Genomic DNA, 13,928 nt, shown 5'->3' on the forward strand with positions numbered 1-13,928 from the left:
GTGGAAGTGTCGCCATCCTACCTGGCAGCCTGCAGAGAGTTCCAGCAAATGACGGGCAACCAAGAGCCCCGAGGCTGGCATGAGGCCCAGGAACTGACCCATCCAGAGATGCTGCAGGATAAGCACGTCCCGAGGAAGGTGCAGAAAAAGAGAATTTCATGGCAGGCGGTAGAACATTAGAATGAGGAGCTGCAAATGTATCTACAGACCTAGGAGGGGGACAGGAGTCTTTGGGAGAAGTGGAGCAGTCATTGCTGCAGTCATCCTTCAGAACACGAAACCGGCTATGAACTCGAGTAAAACCAGCCTTTGGTTTTGACCATTTGGTTTCACAAGTGGACATCCAAAGCAATCCAGTTGAAGAGCTCTGCATGTGGCTGACAGCAGCTTCCTAAGGGCTTGCATTTCAAATGGCAATCTCTCTTGCATTTCAGGGCAATCTCTGCCACACCTTCCTGACATCAACTCATTTCTTGTCTCAGATCTACACCGACTCTGACACTGAAGCTGCTGCAGCAGCAGCAGTGCCATCTCAAGGAGCCTTTGCTCCCCAGCTGAAGAAGTGGAGCCTGAGCCCTTGGTTCATCTCCTGTGCTGACCCAGCTGCTGCTCAGCAACAGGAGATGGCGGGTGACTCCCTGGAGCAGCAGAGTACGTCTGGTATCTTTCTTATCTGAGGGACAGTGAGTTGTGTGCATGTGTCAGCACAGCTGTACCAAAGGGTTCTGCTCAGTTTAGTGTCACAGAAGTGCTGGCATTGCTCCGAGGCAGCAAGAGAGAGTTCTGGGTGTTCCTGCTGCCTCTGAGGGCAGCTTAGACTGGCTGGAGTTTGCCTGGGCTTCCCTTCTCTCTCCCGAAGGCAGAAGCAGGGATTGTTCCTGGATCAGCAGAAGGCTGTGACTGCTTGAGTCCCAGCCACTGGCAGAAGCCCTGCTGAAATCAGTCTCTAGGAAAACACATCAAGCCCTTTGTGATTCTGCAGCACAACCCAATGAATCTGCTTCTTGCCCTTAACGGCTGCCAGTGCTGTGCTCTCAGATAAGATCTGGTAGGGTTGAGAACACAGCCCAGTGGATTCTGTGTCTGCCATCACCTGTTGGGACAAAAAGGGCACTGATCTGTGCCTCGGCGTAGCTGATCTCAAAGCCCATCCTGTTGTATCCTGAATGGGGGCAACAACTTGTCCGGGGCTAAGGCTCACTCTGGCTTCTTCCCATCAGTGCCTGTCAGTGCTCATGCTGGGGCTTTGCCAGCCTTGTTGTGGTCGCTGCCCTGCCCCTGAGGGCTGGTGGGACTGCAGAGGCTGGAGCCTTCCTTAGCTGGGAGGGTCCCGCTGCTGCAGCGCGGAGCTGCCTGAGGCAGCAGCCCCTTCTCTGGGCCGGCTTCTGCCTCGCACGGCCTGGACTCACAAGAGGGTCAGCATCTCCTCTGGGCAGCTCTCTGTGTCACAGGGACGCCTGAGGAGCACTGCTGTCCTCTGTGCCCGTGCCTGCCATGCCGGGTTGGGAAGATGGGGACGTGTGCAGTGCAGAGAGGGCGAGTGCAATGGGAGCGACTGATCCGCGCTGTCAGGGTGAAGAGAAGCAGCGCGGTTCTTCACGCGGGGCACGGGCAAGGGCGTCTTTGAGCTCAGCCTGCTCATAAAGGGTGAGGGTCCTGATGCTGAAAGCCCCGTGGGGATTGGTTCTAGCATGAGCTGCTCTGGTTTACAAACGCAGAGTCATTCTTCTGGCAAACTGCTGCAAGGTGGAAAAGATGGGAACACTTGGCAATATTCCTCCTGTTCTGGACTTGACATCTGTTCAGAGGAATTGATTCTAAATGTCCAGGTGCATTTAATCTTAGCAAGTAGGAAACCTTTTCTAAATCTCACAGTGTTTATTCCCAAGAAAACAAAGGCACTGTAAGTTCCAGCTCTCCTTAATGTTTCCAGATGACAAACTAACTTGCCTAGGTAGGTATTCTCTTCTGGTCTCAGTCTCCTGTGAATGTATCTCCCTGTGCTTCCCTGTGTGTCTGCTGTCAAGAGGTTTCTCCCTTCAAAGGATGCTGGAAATCAGTCTCTGTGCCAGCCACTTGTGCTGTGGGCCTGCTGTTCTTTTCTTGGTGTTCCAGTTCCTGTTCCTGTTGTTGTTAGCCAGCTGTCCACCAAGGGAGGCTCAGAGCTCCAGACAGTGGGGCTGCCTTTTGTATCTCCTACAAGGTGGGATCTCTGCTTTAAAGTGAACATCTTGCATTTTGTTTCCCTCAGGGAGAATGGTGAAGATGGAAAGTCCTATTCTAAAATACATTGAACTGGAAAATATTGGCAGTGGGTGAGTCCAAGCAATGTTAATGGTACAAAACTATGCATCAGGTGTTTTGCTGGTGGAATAGGTATCAAGTGTGAAGTCAGACAAACTGCAAATGTGTTCAGGCACTGGGCTTAGATTGTCAGTGCTGATCAGAATTTCTAAGTGTGCTCAGAAGGCATTGTCAAAGACATCTTCATGCTTCCAGTGTCCTGCAGGCATTTACAGCAGAGATCTCCTGTGTGGGCTGGCTTTCACTGCAAGATCTAAATGGCTTCTCCTTTCTTTGCTTCTGTTTTGTTTCTAGGAGTTTTGGAGACGTTTATAGAGCACTCAACACTGCCACAGGAGGAGAGGTAAATATCAACAGCCCCTGCAGACTCTGCTGCACTCGAGGGCTTTCCCCTCTGGTATGAGCTGTGGCTGGAGCTTTGGGCAGAGCTGTGCTGAAAAGGCACAAGAAGCGCAGACTGGTGCCAGCCCACAAAACACATTTAAGACTTTGTCCTCCTCAGCTGCCGGAAGGAAGGCACGGAGGGCAGCGGTTCCTTTCAGAGAAGGATGCGCTCACTCGCTCTCCATTGCTAAAACAAAGGTGGTGCCTTCAAGCACCTCACTGCTCTTTGGGGCTACAGCTTCAGAGTCCTGAATTCTCATTTCTGGCTGCCAGCAAATCCATCTGAAAGTTACTGGCAGATCCTTAGCCACCTGCAGTGCTGCACTTGGGAACTGCACATAGGGAGAGATCTGCAAGGCGTCCCTGAAAGCCCTAAGCCCTGCCCATATCACAAGATGTATCCACAGAGTATTAAGGCATGGATTACTTCTTTTGAGTCCCAAACCAAGCAGCAGAGAGTGTGGTCAGAGGTTTGTGCGTGATAACTGAGACACCGCTGTTACCAAGTGGTCAAGGCAAAATGTCAGTGCCCCCACATGTCCTGTAACTGGCTCCCAAGGGAGCAGAGAAATGGGCTGTTGGAATGTCAGTTCCTAACTACTGCAGTGCCTAATCACAAGGCAGTTTGGCACAGCTGAGCTGTGTCATTGCAAAATCACTCGCTCCACGTGCCTTGTGGTCTCGTGCCACCAACCTCTCAAATTACTGATTTTCAATGTCATTTTAGGTGGCCATCAAGAAACTACAGCTTCAAGGACTGAGGAAGGAGGAACTAAAAGTCAACAAACTCATGGTCATGAAGGTGAATAGAAATCCCAACCTGGTCAACTGTTTAGACAGGTGAGTTGTGCTTTTATCCCATGATTGTTTGTTTACATATTGCAAACATGCAAGGTAAAATCCCACTTTGGTCACTGGCAGAAAATAGAGCTGTAATTATTGGCTAATTATTATTGCTCTTTTCATCTCCAGTGGATGGAAAGAGATTGCATTTTGTCTGCATGAGTCTTTGCTGGCACATGGTATCTGAAAATTGTTCAAAAACCCGGATGATTTGTGTCTTACTAAATAAATGATCTCTATATTCACAGCCACCACTTCGTTTTAGAGCTTGATTTTTTTCAAGTGTCTTCTTATGTCCAGGTAAACTAACAAGGATTTCCCTTGGATTGTTGCCACTGTTTTCCATTGCTATGCATGCCAGGAAGATTAGGTGCTTTTTTCCAGAAACACCATGCATGACACGTTTTTTATCTGGGCTGTTTCTAAACTGCACATTTTGCTTACTGCCCATCTAAGACATCTCCTTTTTTGCAGCTGTGCCTTTCTCCTTGAGACTGCACAGATGGCAAACAATGCACAGCCAAGAGGAAATGTCTATTCCTTTTTTTTTGTCTTTGTCTCAAAGGGATCTGAAAAGAAGAATCAACCCTTCTTTTCCAAACAGCAACCTAGCCATGTACATTCATCTCCATGCCCTTGTTTCCTTCTTTCAGCTACCTTGTGGGTGAGGAACTGTCCCTGGTTATGGAGTACATGGATGGAGGCACTCTGAGCAATGTCATCAGCCAGGTCTACCTGTCGGAAGATGAGATGGCAGCCATCAGTCGGGAGGTCAGCAATCCCATCTGTGTTTCCAGGGGCTTGGGCAGGATTGTCTGGGAAACAGGGACTCAGAGCTGGAGTGATTTCCTGTGCCAAGCTTTGTTTCTGTGTTGCTGCTATTCTATGGGCAAGTAAAAGCATCTCAAGTGAAAGGCCTGCCAGTGCCCCTTCACTCCCTGTACTCCGTGCCAGTACTCTTATCTCCTGCTGTTGTATTCTCGCTCTGTCTCTTGTATTTGTATTTGTCTTTTTATTTGCTGTTCTCTACCTTGCCTCTCTAAACATTTGCCTGGAGTCTGTCTTCACTGCATTCCTTGCCAGTAAAAGCAAAGGAGCTGGTGGCAGGATATGAAATGACCAGCAAAAAAAAAATACTCATTTCTCAGAGTCCTCAGCTGAAAAGGATAGTAGTGCAGCTAAAATGTTCTTTGCTTCCGGGAGGTGACTGGTGTGATACTTCCAAGCCTGTGCTGAGGCCAGCAAGAAAATCTATTCCATGCAGCCTCCCACCCAAAAGTGATCCACTAAACACCAAAGGGAGGGACTTTTCCTTTCCAAACCCCTCCTTTGTCCTCTGCATGGAAAAAGCACGTCCACTGCAGCAGGAGTCACCCTGGCTGGTTTGCAGGGCACAGCCTACACCAGCAGGTGCTGTTGCTCTTTCAAAAGCTGATGTGCCTTTCCTCAGAAAGGTCCTGCTCTGCAAGTGTTGGAGCAGCAAGCTCTTCCTCTCAGTGGCCATTACTGTTCTGCCATTGCTCCCCATTCCCCTGGAGAGGGAATCTTTTCGATTCTTTGTTTCCTTTCTTTTGTGATGAAATCACATCACTCATTTTTGCCCTCCTCTTTCTGTTTTCTCTCTCAGTGCCTGCAAGGACTGGATTTTCTTCATTCAAACCACATCATCCACCAAGATGTGAAGAGCAGCAACATCCTTCTCAGAACTGACGGTTCTGTCAAGCTGGGTCAGTATATTCTTGGTCAGGTGCAGTGTTCCAGGGATGTGGGTGTGGGGCTGCTTGGAGTGACTGCCAGCTCCCCAGAAATGGTGCTGGTGGCAGTGCAGGGACCCCTGCTGCGAGCTGAGGGCACAGTTGCAATGTGCACAGAGGTATAAGGAACCACAAGCAGTCAAGAGTGGCCTTGCTCTGTGTGTGTCCCTTCCAGACAGAGGGAGCTACAATCTAAAGCTTCAGGGGAAAGAAGTCCACTGCTGTGAGCAGCGTTAAGAAACCTGGGATTTTTTGGAAGTGGCCAATTCCATACTCCCTTGGCTAAAGCCCCAAGGAAATCGAGCATGGACAGTTCTCCAGGAGATCCAACAGCACATTCTTAGCCTGAGAGTGAGGAATTGTTTTGCTTGGTTTCCTAATTGGAGCTGGCTTTCATGGTTTGTTGTTTTCTCCACAGCTGACTTTGGCCTCTTTGCTCAGCTCAGCCCTGAGCAGGGCAGACGGAGCTCCGTGGCCGGCGCTGCTGGGTGGCTGGCGCCTGAAGTGGTGACAGGTCAACCATGTGGCCCCAAAGTGGACATATGGTCTTTGGGAATCGTGGGCATCGAAATGGTGGAACGAGAAGTTCCTTCCTGGAATGCAACTCCTGTCTTGGTAAGGTGCAAATACTCACTGATCCCACTGTCTTTCTCACCTGTCCCATGTTCTGGGTGCCATTGGACAAAATCCCATTGCCATCTGCTGGCACCACTTCCACAAAGGTCCCCTTCTAAAAAATGCCCCTGCAACACATCAGCATCTGCTGTAGCTTTGGTTGTATCAGAAAGGGAAGTGGCAGTTCAGAAACCTAACCAGTTCAGAAACCTGCCATTTTGGCCTCCAGCCATGCCTGACATTTCCCACTTGTTTTTTGAACAATGTTGGAACTCTGTTTCTGAGGGACAAGAATTTTTCAGTGGACAGGGTAGACATGTGATAAATATCCTGAGAAATAGAGGTTAGACCTTCCCAGTTTAAATTTCATAGAAAACATAGGAAAAAAGGAAAAAGAAAACTAAACAAAAAAGGAAAAGAGAAAAAAACCCACTACCAAAGCAATGCCCAAGCAGTTCTGCTTGCTTTTTCATTTTTTAAACACAGCTCTTCTCTTCCATTCTGTAGCATCTTTTCCAAATCCTGTGGTTGTTGAAACTTTCAGGCTTTCAAGTCATCTGGACATTGTTCAGTCATGTGTGTGGGTGGCCTGGATAAGTGTAGGATGTGTTTTTCTCTGACTGCAGTTAGAATTGTTTGCCAAACCCTTGGCTGTTTCTTGGTAATTTAACAAGTTGATGAGCTTGCAGGCAGGTGCCTGGGCTGGGATCCAGCGTGGGCAGTTGACACCGGTGCTGTGTTTCTTTACCACAGGAGCAGGGCCATCCCTGGCCTGCACAGTTCTAATGACAGGGAGGGCTCCAGCTCCCCACCATGGCCAGTGGCTGAGCTCAGCTGAGAGTCAGGATAAAACCCTCTTTGTCACCTCTGGTGATGTGGGAAAAGGACAGAAAGCATAAATTATTTGTACACAAGGGGAGTGCATTGCCATTTCTGGCTTTGAAATTCTCCTTTGGCTTAAAGAGGATAATAGCAAAGTCTCTTTGGTCACCATCTATTTCAGTGCCAAGAGCACAGAGTTATCATGACAGTGGTGGGCATTTTATGGAGACTCCAAGGCCTCTTGCCATTGTTATTTTTGTCTATTTGAGATGGATTCTGCAAGTTGAGGTTTGAATAGTTCCAAGTCGGTGTCTTATGTTTCTAAATACCATCTTGCAAAAGCAGAATGAGCTCTCTCCCTCTGACTTGTCAGCGTGTTAGAGCTTGGTTCCACATGAACCACACTGGATAATGATCAGCTGATGTCTTGTCAATCTACACTGTAATTCCTTGGCCTGAGGAGTATCACAAAGACCTGCTGAGCTCCATGGACACTGTCAGCTGCATGGAAGTGAGCATCCTTGGCCTTGCTGAAGACACTGGAGCTCAGCTTAGGTTAGATGTTCTTGAGCAGGAGAAAGGCTGGAATCGTCAGGTGTTTCCAGAGGCCTGCGTGCCCAGAGGGACTGAGTTCTGGGGAGCAGCTGGATGTTTCTGCACATCATGGAAGGGGACTGCCAGACAGCTCAAGCCTCACCACAGGCAAACACTCCCCAGCTCTTCTCAGGGAACATTTGCTTTGGGTTTCAAGTTGTTCCCACTTGTCTGTCTGTGAAGATGCCCCTAAAACCACAAGGCAAGCCTCTCAGAACTGGTGTTCCATTTCCAGAAATGAAGAAAGGAAGGCCAAACACATGAAGGTTGCTAAGGCACTGGTTTTTAGAGAGGAACTTAACCCCCTGTGCAGTTTCTTCTCACTGAGAAACGTTCCTGAAACCTGGGCATGAGGGTGTAAAGGCCGCAGAGTCTCTTCTGCTTCTTGTGCAGTGCTGCTGAAACACTCAGTGACCATGTTTCTCTCCTAGCCCAAGCTACATTCTGCCCATCGCCAAGCCAGAGCCTGGTGATGTGGAGAGCCTGCCAGAACCTCCCATTTGTTTCCTGGCACTTTCTGGGATGGGCCTACCATTCATGCATTGATTTGAGTAGCCAATTGAGCAGAGGGTGACCGTAGGGATGGAACCTCTCCTTCTGATTTGACCATGAAAAGTTTTTCTTTTCCATGTAAGGAAAGCAGAAATTTTCAGACTGCTGAGAAACAGAGCTGCAGGTGGCTCCTGTGTGTCCAAGCAGGCATTTTCATGCCAGTACATTTGTGCATGGATCTTAATGTGTCTGTGTTGAAGATGAGATTCCAAAGATTTTATTTCCTTACTTGAGGAATACCCGGTTGATTTACTTTCTTTCCTTCCAATTCCCATTCTTTTCAAGAACAAAGCAAAGAGCTTGATTCGTTTTGTTTTATGGCAGCTGTGCTTAAGAGACAAGAAGCACTGCAGAAACACTTTTCGTATACTAACCCTTGGATAGAGTAGAGTTAGTATAGCAAAGTCCTTCTCACAAAAAGCCTCTCAAGTTGGTATGAATCCTCAGGGAAGGAAAAGTGCTTGTGCTGATGTAGTTCCCACTAACTAGGTCAGTATATGAAATCAGCTGCCAAGGCAAGATCTGTGGGATGTTGGAGAGGCTGTGGCTGCATCGGGGTTTGGGGTTTTGGCTGGTAAAGGAAAGTCATCTCTGGGTCTCTGCCAGGGCAGAAACTGCCACTGCAGAGTGGAGCTTAATCAGTGGGATCTGGGAGAGCAGTGACAGATGGGAAAGAAGCAGGTGGAGCCTGGTGTCTCCTTTTTCCCCAGCCCCAACTCCTGATAGCCACAGGAGGAAGACAAAAGCTGCAGCAGCCCAACCTATTTTCATCTTGCCTGCGTGACTTCCTGAGCTGCTGCCTGCAGAGAGACGAGGCGCGGCGCTGGTCTGCCAAGGAGCTCCTGCAGGTAAAATGTGAAGGGGCTGCAGGTGAAACAGGCTCTGAGGGATGGGCTCCTCCTCCACTCAAGTCCAAGGCATCAGATGAGCCCCCTTCCTCCTCACCTCCACTCTTGCTGCTCTTCAAATGAAAATGGTGAGGAATCCTAGACTGGGCTGGGCTGGCAGGGTCCTGTAAAGGTCCTCTGGTGCCAGTGTCCTGCAATGAGCAGGGACCTATTTAAAGACATCAAGTTTCTCAGAGCCCTTTGCCACCGGAGCTGGAATGGTTGCAGGGATGGGGCACCTACAAGCTCTTGGGGCAAGCTGTGCCAGGGTCACACCATGCTCCGAGTAAACAAGTTCTGATTAGATCCTATTTGTGTTTAAAAATATTCACCCACATCCTATTGTATCTGGCCCTGTTAAAAAAGATGTTGCCCACTTTCTTCAAAGCCACTCTGAAGTCTTGGAAAGTGGCAATAAAGTCTCCCTGGGGCCTGTTCTTCACAAAACTGAATAACTCCAGCTCCCTCTGCATTTCCTGAGTCAGAGAGGTCCTCTGGCTGTTTCTGTCACCTTCTTTTGTAATTTGGTGGGGTGTTCAGTTTTATCTAATGGCAAAAGAATTGAAGTAGAGCAATGCAGGTTTCAGAGACATGAAATGATGGTGGAGAAACCCAAGGAAGCCAATCCCAGCCTAGGGGTCAGAGGTTTGGCTGTGGGCAAGAGGGGCTGTGGGGGGCTCACTGTGAGCCTCTGAGGGGCCCTGGTTTGTGCCCCCCAGCCCACCCTTAGAGGTTTCTGCCACGCAAACAGGGACAGCTGGGAGGGACTTGTCCCAGCCCCATCTGCTGCCTGGCATGCTCAAGCAGACGGGAACTGTGCCAGGGTTACTGCCAGGTTGTGTGGCAGAGAGGGAACTGCAGGGCCCAGTGCCACTGGGCTGGCCCTGCTAGGAAGGAAGGTGCCATCCAGCACACGAGGGGCAGGGCATGGAAAGGTAGACACTGCTTTCTGTCCCTGTGGGAATCAGCACAGTGCCTGTCTTTCAAAGGCAGGGACCTATGTGAGTCATTGGAGTTTCCTGAAAGGAAGATAACCCAGGGACAGAAAGCGCCATTTCTAGAGCACTGGCAGGGCAAAAATCCCAGCATGATGAAGACATCACAATGAACAGATGAGTGGGATTCTGGGCCAGGTTTGCCTGTGATGGCAAGGTCTTGCACATTGGGGATGACTGGGGAGCAGATGGTCCCATTGCTCCTCTTTCTGGGTCTTTCCAGGAACTTGATGTATCCTGATTGAGTCCCTGAAGCAATGAGCTCGGAAAGTAATGGTTCACTGTTCTTTGTTGTATTTTTTTTTCCGGTGGACAGCATCCATTTGTAACTTCAGCCAAGCCACCATTCATCCTGGCACAAGTCATCAACTCAGTGAAGAAGATGAATAACCCTAACCCTAAACTCTAAACCTAAAACCTAACCTTAACCTTAAATGCTAACCCAAACCCTAACCCTATCCCTATCTCTATCCCTTACCCTTTCCCTAACACCAACCCTAAGCCTAAACCAAAGCCTAAACCTAAGCCTAAGCCTAAGCCTAAGCCTAAGCCTAAACCTAACCCTAACCCTAGGAGACGAGAACATAGCAATCATGTCAAGATGTTATCTCTGTTACCAGTTTAGAGTAGGATTGTAGAGTAGGGTTGCTAATGAAATTTGTAGCATAGAACTATAGATTAGAATTGTAATTAATAAAGTTTCTGAAACATCAACTCACTTGGAAGATTCTCCTCCTTCTGACCCCTTCAGAAAATTCAACAATTTTTTCTGAATTACCAATTGTTTTTTATTGGTGCTAAGTCACACATATGGCTTCTTTTGTATGGTTTCATAAGTGAGGAGGGCTCTTCTTCATCCTCTCCAGACCGCACTGCCTTTGGAATATGACCCACTGGCTGGTTATGGCGCGGCTGTGGTATTTCTAGTTGAGGCAGAAAGGGCAATGGCATTTGAAGGCAAAACCAAAGGAAGAATGAGGCAGCCCAAACATCTTGTGCAGATGCAGGCCTTCAGCTGTGACTGGAGAGCAATGGGGTTCCTGCCACTTGGATTTGTATCCCTAAATGCAATAATCTCTTTGGCTGGAGGAGAGCGTTGCTCAAGTGAGAAAGCAGAAAGATCAGAGAGGGTGCTCGGGAAGGTCTCCTGTGGTGCAGAGCTGTCAGCGCCTGTGAGGTGAGAGAGGGCCCGGCCTTGCCCAGGCTGGAGCCCCAGCAGAGCCCCGGCAGAGGCCGGAGCAGCCTGAGCCACGGCAGAGGCAGGCTGGAAGGAGGCCCTTGGAGCTGCAAGAGGCAGCAGCCGGGCCCTGGGTGCCTCTTGCTGGGAGCGGGCGAATCCTCCGCTCTCAGAGCCCAGGTGGCAGCTGGCTGCTGCCAAGGGGAAGCGCAGCCGTGCTGGGCACAGCCCGGCCTGGAGGCCATGGCCGTCTGGAGTGTGCCCAGGAGCAGAGAAAGGCCAAGGGCAGCCACGGGCCGCTGGGCTGGCTCAGGATTCCTCCTCTTCTGCCGGCTGCCCTGCAACTCCTGGCAAAGGCCAGCAGTGTGTGCAGCACTCTGGGCACCGGGGCAGGAAGCCGGGCTGCTCGGCAGGCTGGAGCACAGGGCAGCTCCTTCAGGCCCGGCATTTGAGCCAGGGGAAGCGAGGCCAGCGTGAGGCAGGGACAGCTTGGCAGGGCCCATCTGCAGGAGCCAGCGCCTCACGCAGCTCTGGGAGGAAGCGCCTGCAACCCTGCAGTTCTGCACTGAGCCAAAGCAAAGGTGTGAGATGCAGAGTGTTTGGCAGAAATATTCAGGCCCACCAGGCCAGCCTGCTTTGTGCTCTGTGGTGCACAGCAAGCGCTGTGCAATGCAGCTCTGAGCTGCTGGGAGAGAGGCAGTCGGGGATGTGCCTGAGGTGAGTCAAGGGCTTAGCTGAAAGTGTAATGAGGACAATTGAAAAGTGCAGATGGGTCGAGGGCCCAGCTGGGAATAGAATTGGGATAGTAGAAGATTGCATATTTTAGTTAAGATTTTAAAATGAGGTAAGAAGCTAAGTTAGTAATACAGCTAGCAGAAATCATGTGCCTTAGTTAAAGAGTACCAAATATATTAGGAACATAAAGCTAGGAGTGACAGGGATAGAGGAAGCAATTGTGAAGAAGCAGAGACCATAGAAAGACCTTGCCTTAAGAATAATTGAACAGTTAGGAGAGGCTTGGACCATGAGCAGCAGGTCAAAAGGCCTTGCCAACTGGCCATGGGAGGAGAGTTCACCATGAGGAAGACTGCTTTCTTCCTCCCATACAACCACTCCCTCATTTCAAAATCCCACCAATCCAGTTAAGGGAATACAATTGCGCAGCTGTAATATATATTCAGCTGATAAAAATGCGAAGCAGGCAGGTAATAATTATGTATTATGGGTCCTTAGAAACCTAATGTAAAACCTTTTCTGTAGAAATAGAGAGCAGGAGTCTGCAACTCCTTGCACATGTCTTTGGAAACTAGTTCACATGTGACCAGGGCTGCAATAAATACCCTTCTTTTCTACTATAATTTGTTGAAGAGTTGTCTGTCCATGCTTCAAGGGTTATGCTGGAGTAGTGAACTGATTTGGATGGGAGAAAAAGAGTTTCAGCAGGCAATTTTTGGAAGAGATGGAAGGCTCTTGTGACTGAAGGGAAAGCCATTTGGAATGGAGAAATGATCCCAAAGTCCATCCAATTATATCTTTGTGTCTGAATTTAAATCAGAATGATTATAGATAGCTTCATGCAATTTGTCTAAAAATTTATCAAAGTCTTCATTCTTCTTTGGTGAATTTGTGTAAAAGACATGGGGTGTAACTTATCTGGAAGTGCAAGGATAGCATTATATGCTAGTTGTTGGCTCATCTGTAAGACTTGATCAATGCTCCTAGCCTGGGCAGGGGCAGTAGCCCAGGGTCACTTGACAAGTAACTGTTGTGCTGTTAAACCATACAGAGGATCACCCTGCACTCCAGGTCTTGCTGCTTCTTGAGCACACTTTTCCTCCCAGCTTTTATGAAACATCACCTGCTGATGGGGTGGCATTCTAAGTCTTATTAGGGTATGCACATCAGCTGGAATTAATGTGATAGTTGTAAAAATATACTGCAGAAGTGACTGTGCACATTGGGATTTTCAAGCAAATTGTGAAATTGCAGCTCTCAATTTTTCTAAAATCTTCCAGTTGAAAGGTTCTCAAACTCTACTTGCAGCATTAGTTACTACAGGAAAAGCCTCTACATCATTGGAGAGAAAAGTCCCTTCTACAATAGCTTCTGTAATAACTCCCTTTCACTTTTGTTTATGAGCTGCTTCAATTTCAGGGTCACATTCCAACTCTAATTCCACATTCTTTACAGCATGACAAGGAGGATTTCATTTAACCGGCAAGAACGCTGGCTCAGAGACAAACTGAGAGGGTGGTAACCGCTTTCCTGGTTGTCTATCCGAACCCACTGTCATTGATAAGTCCATTTTCTCAAAAGAATAGTCTCTTTTGGAGACAACTGAATCCTTTTGTTGAATTACCATTTTTTGCAAATTGTCCACTAAAGATTTTAAATCCTCTTCAATAGAAGCACTATTCATAATAACATCTCCTTCCTTATCCTTTTCCCTTACAGCATGTTTCGTTTCTGTGGTCAACAGCTGTTAAACTCTAAATACAACTGTCCTTTGGTCTGCAGGCTAACCCCCCCAAAGAGGCAGCAGCTTCCTTATTCCTGCTCTGAGCTGGAGGCGCAGTCAGTGTAATGCTCGATGCTGAGCTGAGGGGTTGTGGGCTGTGTGAGGGAATATCTAAGGTGGTAGAAAACAGTTGCTGAACTGAAGTTATGGAAATGTCTGAGGCTGTTCTGGCTCGGAGGCAAGGGCTCCGCAAGCCACAGCAGCAGCTTTCCTCTCTGCCTTTAAGGCTTGCAACACCTCTATGATAATTTTCCCCAAAATAGCATATTTAGACCTCTCTTTTGCCTCACTCCTGCCAGATGCAATGCTATCCCACAACATCCGCCCCACAGCTTCCCATGTCGAAATCTCAAAAGAAACTTGTGCTCCTGCTATGAGATTATGGTCCCAATCCCAGTGCAGTAGTCCCTTCAAATTGGAAGCATCATACTTTTGTTCTCTCTTAGAGAGGATATGTTGAAGGAGTTTCTGAACACCTTCCCT

General features: G+C 48.6%; 1 protein-coding gene across 1 annotated transcript; it reads left to right on the plus strand.

Moving 5' to 3' along the window:
- Positions 1 to 5,162: 5,162 nt before the first annotated feature.
- Positions 5,163 to 10,230, plus strand: LOC134413938 (serine/threonine-protein kinase PAK 1-like). Its single transcript, XM_063147958.1, has 4 exons — positions 5,163 to 5,258; positions 5,704 to 5,900; positions 8,579 to 8,716; positions 10,067 to 10,230. Exons 2-4 carry the CDS (start codon positions 5,856 to 5,858, stop codon positions 10,157 to 10,159), a joined length of 276 nt encoding a protein of 91 aa, XP_063004028.1. The 5' UTR covers positions 5,163 to 5,258; positions 5,704 to 5,855; the 3' UTR covers positions 10,160 to 10,230.
- The last annotated feature ends 3,698 nt before the right edge of the window (positions 10,231 to 13,928 follow it).

The sequence above is a fragment of the Melospiza melodia genome, unplaced genomic scaffold (assembly GCF_035770615.1).
Source record: "Melospiza melodia melodia isolate bMelMel2 unplaced genomic scaffold, bMelMel2.pri scaffold_61, whole genome shotgun sequence".
NCBI classification, from domain to species: domain Eukaryota; kingdom Metazoa; phylum Chordata; class Aves; order Passeriformes; family Passerellidae; genus Melospiza; species Melospiza melodia.